The sequence below is a fragment of the Balaenoptera acutorostrata genome, chromosome 7 (assembly GCF_949987535.1).
Source record: "Balaenoptera acutorostrata chromosome 7, mBalAcu1.1, whole genome shotgun sequence".
NCBI lineage: Eukaryota > Metazoa > Chordata > Mammalia > Artiodactyla > Balaenopteridae > Balaenoptera > Balaenoptera acutorostrata.
Window position 1 is genome coordinate 79,019,832 of NC_080070.1, and position 21,711 is coordinate 79,041,542.

General features: G+C 40.2%; 1 protein-coding gene across 1 annotated transcript in view; it reads right to left on the reverse strand.

Annotated features, from left to right (window-relative positions):
* GRM3 (glutamate metabotropic receptor 3) overlaps positions 1–21,711 on the reverse strand; it is a 239,238-nt gene that overhangs the window by 97,163 nt on the left and 120,364 nt on the right. The window contains exon 2 of the mRNA XM_007170277.2: positions 6,509–7,120. Coding sequence (XP_007170339.1) covers positions 6,509–6,976 — 468 coding nt within the window. The 5' untranslated portion in view covers positions 6,977–7,120. The remainder of the gene's footprint in view (positions 1–6,508; positions 7,121–21,711) is intronic.

Here is a 21,711-nt window from a genome sequence, read left to right on the forward strand (position 1 = left end):
AGGATGCCTTCTGGACATGCAGCAGGATATCATTCTGTTAGTTCTTTCAATTCGTTCAAAAAGCATTTACTCTCAACCGGGTAGAGGCATTGTCTTCAGTGCCCTCAATACAAAGACAAAAGATGTGGTCCCCAAACTCAAGTAGCTTATAGTTTGGTGGGAAAATAGATATGCAAAGGAATCATTATGGTTAATAAGCTAGTAATGGAAGTGTGTGCTTAGGTCGTGGGCACTTGGGCCACGTTTCTCAAAAGGGATAGGGTTTGAGCTGAGAACTGAAGGAGAGAAGGATTTGGCAAGGCCTACAGACAGCTAAGGGACGGTGCATTCCAGGTGGCAGAAACACTGGTCTCCTTTTTAGGAAAGAATGAGCAGGTAGTATACATCGGTAGACGAGAAAGCAACTTTCCAGGGACACTTCAAAGGCAGGCTTTCTGTTCGCGCGGATCTAAAAGTCTTTTTCCTCTTCACCTCCGTTCCTTTCTGCTCATTCTATCATTCTCTCTGGTCTCCTAGTACTTATGTCATCAGCTGATTCTCTGGTCTTACACTTGTACCTGTTTTATGTATGGATTTGATATTTCCTCATTTGCTTATAGATGCCTCAGGGGCTTATAAGATGTCTACTATTTATAAATTTTTTTATTGAAGTATAGTTGATTTACAATGTTTCAGGTGTACAGATTTATAAATTTTTTTATTGAAGTATAGTTGATTTACGATGTTTCAGGTGTACAGCAAAGTGATATTCTTTTTCAGATTCTTATCCCTTGTAGGCTATTACAAGATATTAATATAGTTCCCTGTGCTATACAGTAGATCCTTGTTGTTTACCTATTTTATATATAGTAGTGTGTCTCTGTTAATCCCAAACTCCTAATTTATCCCTGCCCCCCCTTTCCCCTTTGGTAATCCTAAATTTGTTTTCTGTTTTGTAATAATATTTATAAATTTTATTTTGCATGCTCTCTGCTTCACATTACCTAGAGTCAACACAATAGTGTTCTTGCTGAACCTAAAATATATAAGCTTAATAAATGCTTATTTTCTGATGAAAAATGATTTTATGAGTGCCCTAGTTGTAATTAGTACACAGCTGAGACGCTTGATTCACCAAATTCACACAAATACTACCATAATCAAGTGAAGTAACAGTTGATTGGACTTCTTCAAATTAATCCTGATGGAAGAGAGTCTGTAATTTATTTTGCTTCGTGTTTATAAAGACACTGCCTTTATAATCACTCATCCTAATAGAGTATTTTGCTTGAGCGACATATAATTATAAAATTAAGAAATGCCCTTAAATGCAACATAGTTCAGATACTAATACGTTGCTTCGGTCTCCTCAGTTACAGGCCAGCTTTTGTTTGAATAAACTCCGGTGACCAAGGACCCATTTCCTTACATCCTCCTCCTTCAGGACTATCATATCGTTTCTAATAACTCTTCCTTATGTTGGCCCTAAATATGCCCTGCTTTCAATCAGTGATTGCCAGAGGGAAAGGGGGATAACTTTGTAATTTGGCAGTGTATAGGGACACTTTGGGATGTCACAATTTAGGGTGCTGTTGGCAGGTAGTCCAGTGGGGAGGGACCAGCGACGCTGCCAGACATCCTGCAATGCACAGGGCAGCTCCACGCAACAGGAGTGTCCAGCCCAACAGGGACAACGTTGACAAACTCTGCTCTAGGTTAAATTTATTTATCCACAGAAAAAGCATTCTTTTTCCCTCTGTAGTCTATCTGATACTCGGACACAGCTAACCGTATGAAGCCTTTTGTAACCCCGAGTCCTTCAACTATTTTTCTGACGCTCCTATAATAAGAACAACAATTCACGTGTGATTCTTCCCCACAGCATTTGAATTTAAAGGAGGAATGAATCATTGAGGGAGGGAGATGTTTAATACAGATTGACCAGTACAGGTCCACTTTCACACTGTGGAATTAGGTGGAGGAGGAATAATAAGAGTGGCGAGTGTCTTTTTGGGCTGTTCTTCGTACCCCATGTAGGTAAAATCTGGGAAACTTACTGCAAGGGATTTAGTTTGAGTTATTCTTCTCAGAGACATGATGTGAGCAATGTGTGGCATGTCCAAATCCATGTCATGAGAAATGATATAATGGTCACCTCCCAGGGTCAGGAGTTCCTGGGATGTGGCTATTGCTAAAAATTCTGAAAAAGGGTCTGTTTCCCAAGCATGGGAAAGAGGTAGTAAGATCCTTTCAAGGCTCTCTTCTGCCCTTTTTATGAGCTATCTAACCCGAATACCCTTTTGTCGCTGAGGTCACTTTAACACTCAGGGACGCAACAATAACTGGGTCAATTAATGCCTGCCCTGTTGTTCCAGCTGAACTTTGCTTTGGTAAGGCAAGAAAGACTGAGGAAATATACATCCTCTGAAAGAAGTGAGGAACATTTGGGGGAACATTTCAAGAGACTTTTTTTTTGTTTTGACTGAACAACTTGGGAGCTCTAACTGCAGTCTATTTGAAAAAACACAAGCATAAACACTGCTTCAAAATAGTACCATGTAGGCAATTGCCTCACTAAAGGCAACCAACCTGATTCTCTTCTTGAATAAATACTTCTTTCCCCCAAGTGGGTGGATTGCAGGCTTATAGAAGAGAGCAGAATACAGTCTTAAAAATGCTTTGAAAAGAAGCTCATTCACCAGAGGGGGTGAATAGACCCCACGTATATTTGCTAATAAAGAAGGATCTTGATGCTAGTTTTCATTGATTACCAAATTTAAAAATCAGTCCTGTTGCTTTAGACAAGAGACCACCACAGAGTGGTTTGTCTTACTTAAAAGGAGTGTTGGGAAAATATCCCGGTTTTCATCAATGGTGATACAGGTTAACTCAGCAAATCATTAAGAATTTCTCCTTTCACGCAGTTTTCGCTATCTGCAAACTGCCTGTTGTATGAACTAATACAGCAGAGGATATCTCCTCTGCTGAATTCTAGGAGCATTCTTCTTTAGTAGGAAGATAATGAGAGAAGCGGAAATGGGAGAGAGAAGTGCCTTCTGAAGCATTCCCACCAATAAAGCTATTCAGGCCCAATGGGGAGATGATAACGTCTAAACTCAGCCAACCGCAAAAGAGAAGATGCACAAATTTTATCACTCTTGATAATTCTGTCTCTCAAGAGACAATTTTGTGACTGAAAACTCTGCGCTGTGGTTTGGGACTTGATGCAACAATTAGATGAGTGGAATCTTTGAAATTGTGTGGTGGATTACGTACTAGTAGATTTTTTCTACAGTTTAACCCTCTTTTCTTCCCCCAGCTTAGTTCAGGCACAGGCCCTTTCCAGTAAATATTTAGGAAGTCAAAAGGAGTTAAAAATGGATGGCAGAGGTGACTGACGGGCATGGATCTTTGCGGCTACCGGCTACACACTGTCACCATGGTTACCAGACACCAGGGTAGAGGATCAGAATCAGTCCAGGAACAAAAGTACGTGAGTGTGAGGGGCCCCCAGAAAAATCCTCTCTTCTAAAATATCTCTCATTTGTGTACAAGAGTGTCTGAAAATCACCATTAGGAATCTATTGCTTTGGATTGCTGTTGACTATTTTTTTTTTTTAGAATTCTTATTAAAAGACATGTGTTTCACAAGGATAACACACTTAAATTCTCAGCTATATAAGAGCCCCTAAGACCTCTTCTCATTCATGGTGCTTAGCCGGAAGCAAGGCCCTGTGGCGAAGGGTTCCTTGGAAGGCTGCCTGGAGATCAGTGTGTAGACAGATGGCTCCACGTCCCCGCTTACTTTGGCCGAGGGGACCAGCGTGAGGTCTAATCAGAGCCTGAGCGCCTGAGGACCATGGAGCGGGGAGTGAAGCCCTCTCTCTCCTTCCTTCTCTAGCTCATCCCCTTACTCCTGTCAAGGTCTTTGTCCTCTTGGTCACAGACATCTGCCATATCTTTCTGATGGGTTTTCCTCAGATCCAGCCTTTCATTCACACTGTGGCTCAATTAGCTTTTCTCTAGAGCAACTTTCATTCTCTCAGTCATCCTCAGAACCTTCCTAAAGGTCATTTCTTACTTTGTGAACCCCGTGAATGTACTGTGAATTGTAGTCACTGTTATTTCATGATAGTACTGTACCCACAGCCAGAATTCACATTCCTCGAGGTCAAGGCTGTGTTCTCTACGACTTCAGGGGTCTCTCTAACTCCCGCAACAGGGCAGGACGTACGCAAGGGGCTTTACATAGATTAACTGATGGATGAAGCCCATGGGGAACCAGCAACGATTTCATGGGGCTGCTTGGCCACGGAGTTGGTGTTAGATGTGGCTCTTCCGCTGGTTTTTCCTATGATTTTAGGGCCATAATAGTTACTGTTTATTGAATCTGTTAGTTTTTTGGTAAGGCATTTCCCACGGATTCTCTCAGTGTATCCCTTCAACAACTTCTTAAAGTGGATGGTTTTTCCTTATTGTACAGGTAAGCTAGTAAATGCTGGGGTTGGAATTCAAACCCCAGTCTTGCTGATGCCAAAACCTTTTCTGTATAGCATGATAGTTTTGGTTTCTTTATTTATATTGTGGAGACAAAAGCCATATCAGCATTTGTGACTTTCTAGTGATATGGACCAGATAAGTGAAATAATAAGCCAGGTCCTTTGATGATTAAGAAGTGGCTTTTTTCCTTGTGAACAAGTGCAGGGTTTTAATAGCCTACATTTTTTTTTTTTTTAAGATAACCTGACCTCTTTTGAGGAGTTTATAGGTAATAAAAAGTAAAATTAGATTAAAAATCTATTTGCCTAGCATAGTTTGTTAATTATTTTGGATAAATAGATATTTACACATCTGCTGTGGAGTGCTATTTACTGCATTGGGAGAAACTAAGGTCAGAAAGACATACTTGTAATTCTTTACCAGTGGTAATATTGAGTATAATATAAATATTTATAAAATGTTTGGCACTCATCTGGTGAAAGTATTGAAGTATGACAGATATACATATTTTAGTTCTCTCTTCTTAAATAGCAAATTCCATCTTACCTGATCCAAGTACAGGTGAGATGTGCAGTATTTTCTATCCATCTAATGAAGTCAAAGGGTGTTTATGAAAAACCAATTATCCTAATTACTCATAATATGAGTGTGTGCACTGTAGAAGGAAAGAAATTTGCAGTAGTCATTTAGAACAGCACAGAATTGCAGGTAGAATTTTAAATGCCACGAATCTCTGATATAGAAATAAGGTTATTCCAGGGCAAATAGAACCAATGTAAGTGGTTGGCGATATATACAGGCAACATGTGTGTATTATGACTTCCTTTAGTGCTTGGGGCTTTGATTATAGTCATTTGGTAGGAGGCAAAGTATTCAATATGTGACTCTTATCTTATGGACTTCTATTACGGCCACATTCACTAGGAAAATATTGAAGTGACATATAGAAATCACATAGGACAGTGGAAAGAGCCCAAAAGTACAAAAGACCTATCTGAGTTCTAGTTCATGTGCTACCTACCAATGGGAGTTTTCCTGAAACCAGTATTTCTGGGGCTTGGGAAAATGAGAAGTTTGAGCAGGATGAATTCTCAGCTCTTTTCCACCTCTAATTCTGTGACCCTGTGAGCATTGCAAGAGTTTGACTACTATGCTCCTTCTTTCCCTAACAAAATGATGAGAACCAATTATCAGCTTTTTATCTAGTTTAAGTTACGTGCTAAATTGTTCCCTCTTTTTTTTTCTTTGGTAGTAATCATCTGGCTTCTCTGCATACATTTTCAGGTTTATACCGTGAGAAATTGTTTATAATTTATCTCTGAATAAAACAATGCTTGGGAAAAAAATTAGTGTGGAAAAAAATAAAGCTCAGTGATTTTGTACTTTCTTGTGCTTGATTGTATTGATGACTTCCAATCATGACTCTGCCGTGTATCCACATCCTTTGTGATGTAACTTAGCAGCACGTGTATTGTGGGTAAGCACAGATTTCCCTGCTCCCTGATTCTGGGCTGAGCCTTGTGAGTTGCTTTGCCTGGAGGGATGTTCACAGCTGTGAGGCATGCAGAAGCTTGGGAGGGGCCTGTACAGTTAAATCTGCATTCTCTTGCATCTCCGTCATCACTCTGAGCACTCAGAAAAACATGCCCGGGCTAGCTCACTGATTCCAGGTGGAGGATAAGGGCCAAACTTGGAGCAGAGCGACCTGCAGCTGAACCTCGCCTTCATCAGCTCACTCCAGCCAGTCTTCAGACTTATAAACTATGATAATCAGTAATTGTTGTTTTAAGTCACTGAATTTTGGAGTAGCTTGTTATGCTACAGTAGCTACCTGATATATCTCTAAACAATTTTCATTGCTAAAGTACTGTTCTGTCTGCAAACCTATATTATCAAAGACCCATAGCAATGAACAATTGCATGGCCAATATCATCCATTGATGAAGCTCTTAGGATATTCTCCTCTTGTTCTCCCAAGACATAAAGCCAAAGAGGTACAGCGTTTTATCAGCAGCACTGCCAATCTTACCTGTATGGAAACACTGCTGTAAGAGCCACCAATGACCCCTGCAATCAGCAGTGGGATATTTTCTTGAATGGCATAGGATCCATCAGGACACATATACTCAGCTTCATCCACTTTAGTCAAAGAAGCCCTGACAAATTCCAGTGATTGCTCTAATGCGTAGGTATCCCTCGAGCATGTATCCAAAATGTGAACCCCCAGCTTCACTCCTGGGAGCAAGTAGTTGTCTTTGTTAATTTCATCGATAGCAAACAACATGGCTTCCAGGCGTTGGATCCCTCGATCTTCGTTGATTCGCCCACATTCTTCAGTTCCAGTGCCTTTTTCATTAATAGGAAATAGGCCTCCTAAAACGAGGTCACCTTCTATTTTAATCTCCCTCCTCAGAAAGTTATGGTCCCCTAAAGAAAGTAAAAGTCCCTTTGAAAACAAAGTTAAGGTAAGAACTTGGAGTCTTGTCAACATCTTCATGAATCCCGTGTCTGTACCTCTGGGAGATATCAGTGGGTGGAGCCAATGCTGCACGCTAGTCCTCCTCTCTCATTTCCAAACTGGATCTTTGTTCTGTCCTTCATATAAGGGAGGAACAGACTAGCAGAGGCTGTCAGCAAATTCCTAAAGAGATGAGAAAAATTAAATGAACAACAATGGTAAAGAAAGCAACAGTGATTACATTGATGGTCTCCATTCAGACCTTTGGTGGGGTAATGACTCAAATTACCATCTGCTAAACACATATGGACCATTGCACCAGGCACGCTCCCAACAAGTATTCTCGCCCAGTCCTTACAGCACACTGTGATGTAGCTCTTAGTGGTCCCACCTCCCAGAAGTGGACACTGAGGACTAAAGAGATAAAGTGACCTGACAATGTGTACTTAGAAGGGAGTTAGTGTTCAGACCCTGGTTTTTCTAATGCTAAGTTCAGTTCACTCCCTCTTCTGAGTCACTTACTTTGCTATTGGTAGGGCAGCAACTTGGTTATGAGTCTTTATTCCTTGTCTTTCAACTATAAACAACTCCTTCTTACCCACTCTTCCCTTTCCATGTGGAAATAAAACAAAACACAATGGTAACTCTGTCCCTGTGTCTGCATCTCTGTCCTCCCTTCATAGCTGACCTCTTCACAAGGATTGTCTGCAGTATTGTCCCCACTCGCTGTCACCCCAGATGGTCTCAGTCACTGCAGCCAAGTTCTACCCCCACTGTTCTAACAAAATGGTTTTGGAGAAAGCGACTACTGATCTCCTAGTTTCTAATTCCTTTAACCCTTTGTAATCCTCATTTTACTTGACCTTAATTGAAATCTTAACTCTTTTCTCCATGTTCCAACTTCCTAGGCTTCTGTTCTCATGCTGCATGTCTGACTACATCTCAAATTCCCCGCCCCACCCCAGTCCTGGGCTACCTTAATTAGCGTTCACAGTTTCGATGACCACTTAATTGATTCCTAGGTTAATTGCCTGCTAAACAGCTCAACCGACACATCCCTCTGACCCCTCAGGGTCTACCTGTTATAAACTCCCCCTTATCTCTGTGAATGGTTCTTCTCTGTACCCAGGCTCTCTAGCCAGAAACCTGCACAGAAGAGCCCTTCCCATTTCCACCTTTCCTATTTTCTTCCCATTAGCCACAGAGTTCTGTAGAGTCTACCTGCTGAACATCTTTCAAAGCCACCTTCTTTTCTTTTTTTTTTACCCACAAAGCCAGGCTCTTGTTATCTCTAGCAGGACCATAGCAATAGATTCCTAGGGAGCTGATGCCAGCCCCCAAAGCACCGTTTTGTGAGTTGGGAAAAGAAAACCTTCCTCAAGTGCAAAATTCTAAAATTTGTTATTGCACAACCTGTAACATAGATGTAACATCAGTGATGGAGAAGGTGCGATGCCTGTTGGCTGTCTCTTCCAGCTGGGGTTAGGCAGCTCCTGACATCGGCCCCACATTTTGGAGAGCATGGTGAGAATGAGCTCTGGGGTTTGCACAGGACGTTGGAGCTTAGGACAGTTTCGTAAATCAAGCTTCTTTTTACATGATAGGCTCAAACATGTGCATCTTTTAGGAGTCAGGCAAAGCCCTCCGGGGGGATCATGTCTTTTTTCCCTGGGGTCTTCCCAGGGAACTTTCTGAAATCCTGGTGTGGAGCTGTCTGGTCACATGCGCACATGAACCAGTGGACCTAGTGTTGTACTCTTGACACCCGGCTCCCTGGCAGTAGAGCAAACATCGGTCAGCACCGTCACTCTGTTTGACCACCCCCTTGGCCCCTAGATGACATAAGCTTATTACATTCAGAGTCAGGTGAGAGACGGTAGCGCAGGGACTCCTGGAGCAATCTCCTGACAGGGCACAGTTGCATGCTTTTGTGTGTGTGGTCATGTGTGCCTGTCTGCTCTCCCGCTTTTGTGCATGACCGTGTATTGGTGAGGTTTTATGGAGGACGGGTCTCTTCTGGCTGCTCCTCGGCTCAATCAGGATGCCTGAAAGGCACACCACTGGTGTGCTCTCAGGTGTACTAGGAAATATTAGCAATCTGAATGGTGCCCCATTGGAGGAAGTGCTCTATCTAATGTATATTCGTAGTTGCTGTTCAGAGTGCCCATCTCCTGTTAATCTATACTGACTTCCCCTTGCCTCTAGGTTGAAGAACGGTCTTGATCTTGGAATGCTCCGTGATCTTGAACCTGGCAAGCTCTCAAGTCTTTCTGTTCACCATGCCCATCGACTTCATCCCACGTCTACCTTCAAACCGTATGCTTCTGCTATTTGAACTATGTTCACTTCAGAGGATGACTTAGATGGTGATGACCCCTCGCTTCTGCTCACGTTGTTCCCTTTGCTGGGAAGGCCCTTCTACACCATTTGTCTGGTAAGCACCCACTGAGCGTCTAAGACCTTACAGTCAGTACCAGGAAAGGCCAAGAGTTTTTTCCTATCTTCCTTCCCCAGTCAAATTGTTTACTTCCTGCTTTGTATTCCTGCTGTAGCTAATTCAAGAAATATTTTGTGATTACAATTGATATTTGTTTCCTTGTCTGCTCATTAGGGATAAATGAAATGGCACGACTTTTAGGATTTTTAAGGTTTGAAGGAAAAAACAAAACTCAGCAAAAATATCCAGACAGGAGCTAGTTCAGTGTTTACTTCAACATTTTTGACATTTCTCCCTTCTCCTGCTAGCAGTGCCCTTTAAAACCTGGCTTTCCACATGCTTTCTGTTCCTTTTTCATGGGGCAAGGGATGGGTTGTTTTCTTGAGACACACAAGTCATCTGGGTTCGGTTTTGTTTATTTAGGTGTCAGCACTCAGAGCGGCCGTGATTGGAATGCTCAGCGTTAACCTAGAGCTTCTCTGGGATATCTGCCACAGGGCACCAGAGAATCTAATAATAATAATTTTTAAAGAGGTTGATACTGTAGTAGAATTTTTTTTTTGGTTCATATCAGTTTCTGGTCTCTCTTTGAATTTTATGTGCAATTCCCTTTGAAGCAAAACTGCCGTGGAAGGTAAAAGACACTGTGATCATTATCACTAATGATAAAGAAGCTGAAATTGTCTCTATAAAATAATTGTTTTATGTGCCTAATAAAAGAGAATAGTTAATTAAAAGAAGGTCATCAACACAGTCTTAACCATCTATCTATAAAAAATGTAGATACCTCTTGAATATGAAGGAAGTTTGACTACACAAAGAGTAAAGATGACCGTGTAGTTTATGGAAAGCTTAATTCTCGCGTAAGAGGGTGGATGCTCTTAGCCAAAGAAGACTTCAAATGAAACATCACATTATGCTGAAAGTAGTAGTATGTGTCAGTCTATCTGTTTCACAAGTAGAGGCTGTGTTTTATTTATCTTTGTGTATCTAGGGCCTGGCATAGTGTCTGCAATCCAGAAGATATTCAATAAATATTTCTTGAGCGAATCCAGACATCCATGATAATGCTGTTTGCAAATGGCTCTTTACTATTTTATTTGTGGCCTAGAAAGTGGGAATTAAAGTGGAGAAATCAGTTGTTTTATTTTATTACCTACCTAATCATCCCAGATGATCTTCCCCTATTATGCCCTTTGATGGTAGGACTGCCAGCACGTTGTGCTTTTTATACATGCAGGAGAAAATGCTGCCTTTGAATTTGAAAGTTGTAGCTGAGGCGGGTCTGTATGAAGCCAAGAAAAATGTGGCCTCAAGTTGACCTACATTTACTTAAGTTTTCGGTCGGGAGAATACTAAATTAGGAACTTGCCTATTTTCCTATTTCAAAGCTTCAGAGACGCATTCACTCATCAAATATTTATTGAACACCTACTTTGTGTGTGCTGGGCCATGAGCTGGATGCCTAGGATAGAAACTTTAATTGTAAACAAATGAACATTATGCCTGCTGTCAAATAATTTAAATGTTTGGATATTTTTATACAGAGAGTGATGCAAATGTACTCATTTCTGTTTCTTCCAACTATCTCCACCGTTTGTGAAAATCTTCACAATAAGTTTACAATTACCTTTAACATGGTAATTGTTAAGTGCTTGATTCAAAAAGCAATTCATGACATATTACATATATTATGTACGTTTACAAATTAGATATACAGAACTTAAAAACAAGTTGACTAACAACAATGTCCTGTAAAATAGTTTTCCCTAAGCCCTCTGACAGGGCGTCTTTAAGTAGCACTTAATGCAGTCTTAGAGAATTACCAGTTAAAAATCAATTAGAGTAATGTTTAAATACACTGTCTTAATATTTTCTTATTTACCTTTTCCTTAAAGCAGAATTTGAAATGATTAAGACTGTAGGGGCATGCATAATTTAAAAATACTTAGCATGATTTAAAATGAAGCCCGAAGAAATTGAACGAACAGGAAATTAAAACTTAACATTGAAAAATAGACACACACGCTTAATTCAAGGCAACTGTTTATCTCTGTGGAACAGTTTATCGGATTGTGGGAAAGGGCAGCCACTACTTCTTTGCAGGTTCCTTTCATTATAAATCAGCCAGCAGCACATTTCCCAGATACACAGACTCTCTACTGCAGCCACATTCACACGCAGCCAGAGAGTTGCAGCTCTGCACTCAAAAGTTCTCCATTCAGGGACGAAGAGTGATGTGTCGACTGTAAACAAGCACGTGTAGCCCTCTCTGTAGGCAACCTGCTCACCAATGTTTTATTAATTGGTGCATGAATAGAATCTTAGGGGTTTGCTGTGAATATAACCCCTGAAAGATGTGGGCAGGAAGCATTTCTATATTCTGCATATGCTAATACATATTTTCCTTCCTCTCTTGACTTCGCCCAGGGACTTAGTGTCGGAAATGCAATCCAGTTTGACTCAATGAATAAGTAGTTTATCCAGGGGCGATCTAATGCCAGAACCACTCTTACTCTTTCCTAGAAATAAGCCCTTGAGTTGCTGAAAGGCTTCTGAGTGTGCTCAAAGCCTGCACACCCAACTGATCTGGAGAAAATTTAGGGTTAGTGCTAGCACGTGCAATTTGGCTATACGTTTGATTATAAAGTTTTCAGCTGCCAGAATTGTAGGCAGCAAGAGACATGGCCTTTGTTCTTAGACTACCATTTTCAAATGGGTAAACAGAGGCTGTAGCCATACTGGCATTTTTAATAGCAGGATGTATCACTGAACCATTCTACTTCGTTTAAGAAATTATTATGAGGAACTGACTATTTAATATCCAACCATTCTTAGCAGATCTGGCTTAAAATTTCTATTCCTTGTAAGCCTTCTGTATTACTTCAGCTGTAAGGCGGCCTAATTCCATTTGCTTAATTTCCTTATAGTTTGTGCTATGTTTATTATGATGATCATATTTTGTTTTATATTTATTTACATAGTTTTTTAAAATTGAAATCTAACAATTGGAATTTGTTCTTCTTTCCTCATTAGATTGTAAGCCACAGGATATCAAGGTCAATGCCTTAGACAATGTTGTATTTTCCACAGCAACTAACGTACATTATTGCCAAATGATAAATTCCAAATAGCATCTAAGTTTTCGAGACATTGATCAGAAGACTGGAAAAATGATTTGGAAATTCCATTCAGAGAATAAAAAAGATAGCTGAAAAGATCCGTTTTATTTTTTTTCAAAATGATGCTATCATAGGTCAAGATTCAACTTTGTCACTAGAGAAATTTGGCCTCAATAGCTCTGGTCTTTCCTTTAAATTGCTGATCTTTAAGGAAAAAAATAAAGTAAATTTGGAAAAGTTGAGAGCACTTGGAGAAATTAGAAAGATTAGGAAATGCATTGTCCCTCAGAGAGATTAGGAGGAATGGAAAGCAGCACACAAAATAACAGGTTATGTTCCATGAAAGTATGAATGACAAGGCAGAAGAGTGGAGGTCAGGCCTATGTATTAAGATTTGAAGTTAGGGAGGATAGTTCTGCTTTCTCTCAAGTTTCTCTAGTTTGAGGAAGCTTGAAATCCCACCATAAATAAAAAATTTCAAATAACCAAAAGCTTAAGTTGAGAACTGGAAACAAATTGATCAGACCCTTTCCTGTGAGCCTGTTTCACTCATAGAGAAGACAAAAGAAGCCTAGGAACCCTACATGACTACAGTGAAGAGGGGGACACTACCAACTGGGATGATGGAGCCAGAAAGAGATGTTGATGCTGCCACTTCACTAAACGGCCTTGGACCACCCTCCCCACCTCACAAAACATCAGGTCTCCAATTTCCTTTATCTTCTGAATTTAGAGGGAAGTGTCTTTATGAGGTAGGAAAACGTTGACAGTTGTGCTAAACTTTGGTCCTTAGGGTAATTGCTGGTCATTTACTTAAACAATAATATTAACTTGGGTTGGTCATTCAATATATATTATATTAAAGATTCATTTATTTCCCTTCAAAGTAAATCTTTATTTTTGTAAATATCAAACGGTGCATTATTTTCTTGTGTGTGTGCGTACATGTATGTGTGTGTGTGTGTGTGTGTGTGTGTGTGTGTGTGTGTGTGTGTTGCTATTTCAGCTGTTTTTTCATCCTCAAGTTTTCTAACCTCATTACCAGCCTTGGAATTGGAGCCTCCCCAAAGCCCCTGCAGTGTACCTTTGTCCTTTTCCTCTTAGAAGCTGCCAAGTCTACTAGAAGTTACAGGTTTGTCAGTGTGAACAGAGAGTACAGAAACTGGGTTTGTCAAAAGCTTTCCTTCTAGCTCTGGGCAAAATAGTGAAGGGGAAGAAATGGAGGAATATTATTCACAGGAGAACATTTTTACCTATTAACAATATGATCCATCAAGTGGATATTATTAGTAATGTCCTGTGTGTATACTGTCCTTCCTCTTGAATAATGTCAAAGTGTTTTGCACAATGAAATAACTTTTATTGCTTCTTGAGTAGAGAGAGAGAGAAAGTAGGGCAAGTTGCTCAAGATAGTAGTGAAAAGTAAATACAGAATTAGGATTTAAGAAGACTTTAATAATTATTTTCCAATCAAGTCTTACAAAAGAGAATGCATATCATACATGTTTCTGCAAAAATCTCACCCCCATCTATCAAATTCTCCTCAGTATGTAAATGGTAAAATGTTTGAAACAGCACTATCTTTGCCTGGTGCTAAATGAACTCTTCAGAGTATGTGTAGCCAGCTTCTGCTTCTGGCCATGTCATAGTAACTGGTATTAGATTTGCCCTCCTGCTGAAAATAGCTATAAAGCTGGACAAAACATACAAGGCAAACTATGATCTTTGAGAAAAAGAATCACACAAGGCAAGTGCCATGATTACCCTATTCCCCAACATTCTGCATGGGAGTGCTTTTCTGCCACGGTGCAGTGGCAGCCTTGTTGGCCTACAGAGGCAGAGACTAGAGTTCTTGGCTTCTGAAGTGGTTGCAATTTGTGGGGCAGAGAGCTGCATGGAAATGGTGAGCCTAAGGTCTGTGTTGTGTAAGGGTTAGGCTGGTTATACACAGAGTGAGACTCAGTGAGGCCTGGCAGAGATCATTTTCCTGCAGCAGGGCTGAGAGGGAAATATCAATATCAGAGGTCATGCATACAGAGAGGTATTGGAGTTCCAGCCCAGTTGGAGTAGAGAGAACACACTGGGCATTATTGCACTTTCAATAAAATTCCCAGAAAGTTTACCCTCCATGAGTAAGAATCAAGCTCTGGAATAAGGGGCATGCCCTAGGACTACATCCAAAATACACCTGCCTTAACAAAGAATAAAACTAAACTTAACAAAGCTAAAATGATCCACAGTTATTTAAGTACCTCCTAAGGCAAAACTGAAAACTCTTAAAGGAAGTTGACATACTTGAGCCTGCCCGCAATATAATTCCACAGTATACAAGCCAAAAATCACTTGACATGTAAGCAAACAGGAAAATGGGACCTGAAGTAAAGAGACAAAGCCTTCATTAGAAATAGGTCCCAAAATGATCCACATTCTAAACTTAGCAGATAAGGACTTTAAATAGTCTATTATAAAGATAAATTTGTTCAAAGACTTAAAAAAAATGAAGGAGTAGATGAGGAATCTCAGCAGAGAATTGAAACTATGAAAAAAAGCTGCAGAAAGTTTAGAACACAAAAGTAAATATCCAAAATACATATTTAATTATCTAGTAAATATGTAAAATAAAAACTTCATTGGGTGTATGTAGAGGAGCACAGCAGATTGGAGATGGCAAAATAGTCAGTAAACTTGAAGATCAGTGAAAAGTAATTATCTAATCTGACCTAATAGAAAAAACACTGAAAAAAATTTAACTAAAGCTTCAGAGTTCTTTTGAACAGTAAGTGGTCTAACAGAGGTATAATCTGAGTTTCTTAAGTAGAGGAGGAAGAAGAAGAAAAAAATACTTGAGGAAATAATGGCTGAAAATCCCCCCAATTTGGTGATAAACGTAAGATTACAAAACCAATAAGCTCAGCAAACCCTAAGCAGGATAAATACAAATAAAACCCACGTAGGCAAATCATCGCCAAATTGGTAAAACCAAAAATAAAGCGAAAACTTTGAAAACAGAGTGGAACAGCCCAATTAGTGGGTAACAATAGGAATGAGGGATCACTTTCCTCAGAAACAATGGTGGCCATGATGCAATGGAATCTTTAAAGTTCTGGGAAAAAACTGGTTAAGTATCCCAGAATTCTACTTCTAGTTCAAATATACTTCAAGAGTGAAGGTAAAATAAAAACTTTTTTCCAGGCAGCTAAAACTGAGAGATTTCACTGCCGGCAGACTTACAGCAGAGAAACGCTAAAGGGATTACTTCAAAGGAAGAGGAAATGGTACCAGATGGAAAATCAAATCAACAGGAAAGAATGAAGAGCACCAGAAATGGTAAAAATGTGGTTCAATGTAGAAGAATACCTGTAAGTCTAACTATGAAGTATTGTCACGATGAGTTCATGAGAATTATGTTTGTCACAAATTAAAAAATGGTAAGAAAAGATGAATTCCAATATTATTTGGTTTATCTTATAGTCTGATTTTACTCCTCCCTGTGTGTATATGTTTGCATTTATCCTAGATCTTTTTTTTTTTTTAACATCTTTATTGGAGTATAATTGCTTTACAATGGTGTGTTAGTTTCTGCTTTATAACAAAGTGAATCAGCTATACGTATACATATATCCCCGTATCTCGCCCCTCTTGCGTCTCCCTCCCACCCTCCCTATCCCACCCCTCTAGGTGGTCACAAAGCACTGAGCTGATCTCCCTGTGCTATGTGGCTGCTTCCCACTAGCTATCTATTTTACGTTTGGTAGTGTATATGTGTCCATGCCACTCTCTCACTTTGTCCCAGCTTACCCTTCCCCCTCCCCGTGTCCTCAAGTCCATTCTCTACGTCTGTGTCTTTATTCCTGTCCTGCCCCTAGGTTCTTCATGACCATTTTTTTTTTTTTTTTTTTAGATTTCATATATATGTGTTAGCATACGGTATTTGTTTTTCTCTTTCTGACTTACTTCACTCTGTATGACAGACTCTAGGTCCATCCACCTCACTACAAAAAACTCAGTTTCGTTTCTTTTTATGGCTGAGTAATATTCCATTGTATATATGTGCCACATCTTCTTTATCCATTCATCTGTCGATGGACACTTAGATTGCTTCCATGTCCTGGCTATTGTAAATAGAGCTGCAATGAACATTGTGGTACATGACTCTTTGAATTATGGTTTTATCAGGGTATATGCCCAGTAGTTATCCTAGATCTTGTTAGCGGAAAACCTTTTTGCCCCTTCTGGAGTTCTGCTAAAAGAACAATCTCTTAATTCAAAGGCCATGCTTCTGAATGTAAGATGGGTCATAGCTGACAGCACGTTCTTCTTTATGATATAGCTGCAAATAGATTCAGTCAAGGTTGAAGCCCTGGTGGTACACACTGGTATAGTTGTTCTAGTTGTTAAAATATTGAAGTACTTTCATCCAGGTGGTGAATAGGCAATCTACCAAGCCCTTTGAATATTCCTCCACTTCCCTGACTACTCTCATTCCCCCACTGCCTCCCTCAATTCCTTCATGTCTCAGCTAGAAAAGTGTTCAATTCTGGCAGAGTCGAGTTTTTAGGTTCCAGCTCCAAGAGGTATGGCTGCTGTTCATTTTCTTAACTTGATGCCAGTTGTTAAACTTTTTGCATATCACCCCTGAACTGACTTGCTGAATAAGATGTTGGAAATTTGGGGAATGATTCAGTTTTAAACAGAATTCTTAACAGCTTGAACAAAACTGGATTTTTACTTGTAGTTTGATGGATTAGCATCCATTTCCAATTTTTCTGGAAACCATACCACAGTTTTCCTTTGGGAACCAACACTTATGTTCATAAAGCAAGGTGAATCCATTCCTGGCTTGCTAGGTGGCTTGGGACACACATGACTAACCAGAGTGTGATATGTACCTGACCACAGCAGTTCATTCCAGAATGAGCCTGTGACCAAATCATTGCTAACCAGGCTTAATGTGAGAACATTTTCTAGAACCACCAGGAGAAAAGCATCCCCTTTCTATCAGAGTGACGTAGAGGAATGGATGTAAGCCTGGAGCTGCTGGCAGCCACCTTACCACCATGAGGCAAGAGCCTGTCTGAGATGCAAAGCCAAGAGATGGAGAAATAGTGAGACCTGACAGTATTGTACATGCTATTTAAATCCAGCTAAGATTTCCCAGTTATGTGAGATAATAAATTCCTCTTTGCTTATGTCAATTTGAAATCTGTTTTATGTCACTTTTCATTAAATGATTCCTGAATAGAGCCTCACTTTTTTCCCATCTCCTACCTTAAAGATACTAAAATTTATTGAGCAACTACTCTGTGCCAGAAACTATAATGTTCTAAATAGATTATTTGATTTAATACTGTAACTTTCCTCCTACTCAGTTATGCCCTTCCACAGATGCCTGATGCTGTCCTGCATCTCAAATGGTACCAGGATTTGTGATGGTTTCCATTGTGTTACCCTATTTATGATGGGTTTTCCTAGAAATGCAACTACTCCAAAGCCATACATTCCTTCATACTCTTATCAGAATTCCCATTTTCTCAATTCTCTTACTTATCACAAATAAAGTCATCTGATATATTAAGCCATTGGTTTTTAGCACATTAATGCAAGTTACTTTGTTACCTATTTAGGAATAGTCAAAGTTTTAAATGGGCCAAAACATTAGCTTAAAAAAAGAGAAACATTTTTAATCATGGAATTTTAAATACCTCAGTGTACAGACAATGAAGTATCAGGGCCTGATTAATATTCTTCAAGTTATAATAGCTGAGAACCCCATGCTCAAATAGAAACAACTTGGATATATATATTAGACACTGTGGGGTTGTGGGCTTAGACTAATTGCCATGAAATTGGCAATTAATTATCACCGAGAAATCATCTCCAACCCTTCCAGTCACTGACATAAGACCTATTTTCTCAGTTCTTGATGAAAATTTTGGGGAAGTGTATTGGTGTGCTTTAGTTGGTTGGTATGAGCTCTCATGAGCCACTCATCAATATTTCTTCCCCAGTCCGTGTTCAGTGATGTCATGTTGATAGCTTCAAATTGGCCACGGTGGGAGTATTTACAGTGCAGAAATCAGCAAATGTTAATAACCAGTCCCTTCACAAGTCCCAAAGATCTAGTTGTTAAACATTTACCAGCACACCACTGGTGGTAAATTTAACCATGTGGTTGTAAAGTCCATTCCTAGAGAATGAAATACGAAGAGCCTGAGAAAGCAGTACAGCATCATGCTTTAGACAGTGTTTTTCTAACTGCAGATCACAAGCTATTCATGTGTCATGAAATATGTGAGTGAGTTGTAATGAGCATCTTAAAAGGAAATAGAAAAGTTTAAAATATATTAGTAAATATCAAAACAATGATCTAAGGCATGGAGTAAGGGTGAATATTATTTTCTAAAACTTTTTTCATGTGTATTTATGTGTGTATGCGTGTATGTTCTGGGTTACAGTGTAAAATAATTTCTTTCTGGGTCATGGTAAAAAAAAAAAAAGGCTTGAAAGCCACTGTTTTACAATGTGGGCTCTGTTGTCAAACAAATGTTGGAATCTACTTCCTGGCCTTAGCATATGGCCCTCTCTCTGCCTCATTTTACACATGTGTAAAATGGAGACAAAATTAGCACCTATCTCGTGGGGCTGCTTTTAGGACTAAATGAAATAATTAACACGTAACATTAGCTCAATAATTGTTAGCTACTATTAGAATGATAGTAGTGAGGATAATTTGTCAACGGCTGCAGTGAATTTGGGAGGTATTCTGGACTCTCCATATAACCACCTCTAGTTCAAAGCTACGGTTGATCCAGGACTGGATACCTTTGACTACCTCATCTATTTCCTCCTTTAGTGAACAGACCACCTACTGCTAAGCCTCAGGTATCCTGTCTTTCTCCTGGCTGATGTTAAGGACCATTGTCACCTTGGGGAACTGCTGGCTGCCTGAGTGATGCAAGGTGGGCCCTAACTTCTAAGATGTCCAGTGAATTCTAGATTGTTCAGTGTTTATGTTTGCTAAGACCATAAAATGCCTGGAGAAGATGGAAAGTGACCACCTAAGAAAAAGATGGAAGGTGCTCACAGCCAATTGATTTATTCTGCTTCTTCCGAAAAACCTCTTTTCATCCCTCCTCCCTTGATTCTCTCCTGTCATATTGAGTTTCATTAGGAGGCGCTGGGAACCCCTTACCCTGGGTCAATCCGGTCTAGGACGTTAACTGACTCATATGCCAAGAGCAGATAGTTACTAAGATTCTGCCAGCAAGACTGTCTTGATTTTCATGATCCCAAAGCATTAGGGGCCTCAGCTACAGAGGGTTTGGGCCCTTGTGGCAGTACTAATGGTGTCTTTAAATTCCACGGCAACTCCTCTGCCTGTGCCAACAAGTCTGCACTGCCTTCTGCCCCCGTAGCCAGTCCCTGCCTGCCTTTCAGGGAGAATTGATCTCTCTGTTTTAGTCCACATCCAAATGTAGGGAGCTGCTAACACACAGCTGTAGCTTGAGTCATAGATTTTCAACTAGCTGGACTCTCGTGTCTCTTGGGTAGCTTGAACTTTTAAACTGGTTCCAACAACCTTAATCTGTGTTTTAAAAAAAAGACCAAGTTTAACACAAAGTCTTCCTATAACACAGCCTCAAGGTTTCCTTTCCTTTCCTTGTATACTGCCCAAGTCACCAGCATGAAATTTTGGTGCCTTGTTGTTGCACAAAGACCCATTTCCCCAGGCAATAAAGGGGTGGCGAGACACAAAAGAGTGCATATTGTATGAATCTGCTTATAGCAAAGCCAAAACCAAGCTAAAGTCATCTATGGTGTTGGAAGTGAGGATGGATTTCACTCTTGGGGATGTGGGAAGTTAATGAGTGGAAGAAACATGAGAGTGCTTCTTGAGTGCTGGTAACTTTCTGTTTATTGATCTGGGTTCTTGTTTCACGGGGAGTGTTCAGTTTGTTAAAATTCATCAAGCTGCACAATTATGATGGATACACAATTAGGACGGGTGAAGTGTATGTATATTACACTTCAGTGAAAATTCAAAAAGAGAAAGCAAGGCTAAAGTGAAAAAGAATGGGGAACGCGGATGCTCATTTTTTAAAATGATTTTATGACAAATTGGCCACAGGGGTACTGACATAAACTTACAGCTGTGGGCTTTTTGACAACACCAGCCCTGATGAGAGAATCCCTTAATGCCTGGTGAGAGGCCCTGGTGGAAAATGAGGTGACTTACTTTATCGAGAGTGAGTGTGGGCGATGCAGAGAGAGCCCTCCTTCTCATTATCATAGGAAGCCAGGCACTTTGTTTTCCTTCCTGCATTTAAGCAAAAACCAGGAATCGGAGTGTAATTGACCCATACACCAGTCATAAGCAATCTGACAGTCGGTACCTGCAATTTAACAGCTCAGGCTGGACGGGACCAGAAAGGTGAACAGCGAGCTCCAAGGAGAGGAGCCGAACTTCAGGCTCATTGTGAAGTGAGGCAACTGAGGCTGTCATAGTTTGAGTTCTGAAAAGCAAAGGGAGCTAGTCTTTGGTTTTCTAATGTTCCAGTGTTCAATAAATTCTGTTTAACAATTTTAAATAAATCACTTACTGTATCTATTACATGCTAGACCCTCTGGTAGGTTCTAAGGATACAAGGATGAGTGGGACAGCATCCTGGCTAAATACAGTAAAAATACGGTTTCTTGGGGCCATGATAACCATCAAAACCTAAATTTGGAATGTAAACCAAATTGATTTTGGCAGAGCACACTCCAATATGCCAAACCTGATGAGGACCCAAAGACTCCTGCCCTCATTGCCATAATCGTTTGCTTCTCCCACACGGGTTGTGATGATAGATTACCGTTTCAAGGCAGGATGGGCAAATCATCTGGCGGAGTTCCAAGGGCTGCAGGTACCACTGCCTTTTCCATAGGCAGTTAATCTTTTTTTTTTTTTTTTTAGCATCTTTATTGGAGTATAATTGCTTTACAATGGTGTGTTAGTTTCTGCTTTATAACAAAGTGAATCAGCTGTACATATACATATATCCCCATATCCCCTCCCTCTTGCATCTCCCTCCCACCCTCCCTATCCCACCCCTCTAGGGGGTCACAAAGCACGGAGCTGATCTCCCTGGGCTATGCGGCTGCTTCCCACTAGCTATCTATTTTACATTTGGTAGTGTATATATGTCCATGCCACTCTCTCACTTCGTCCCAGC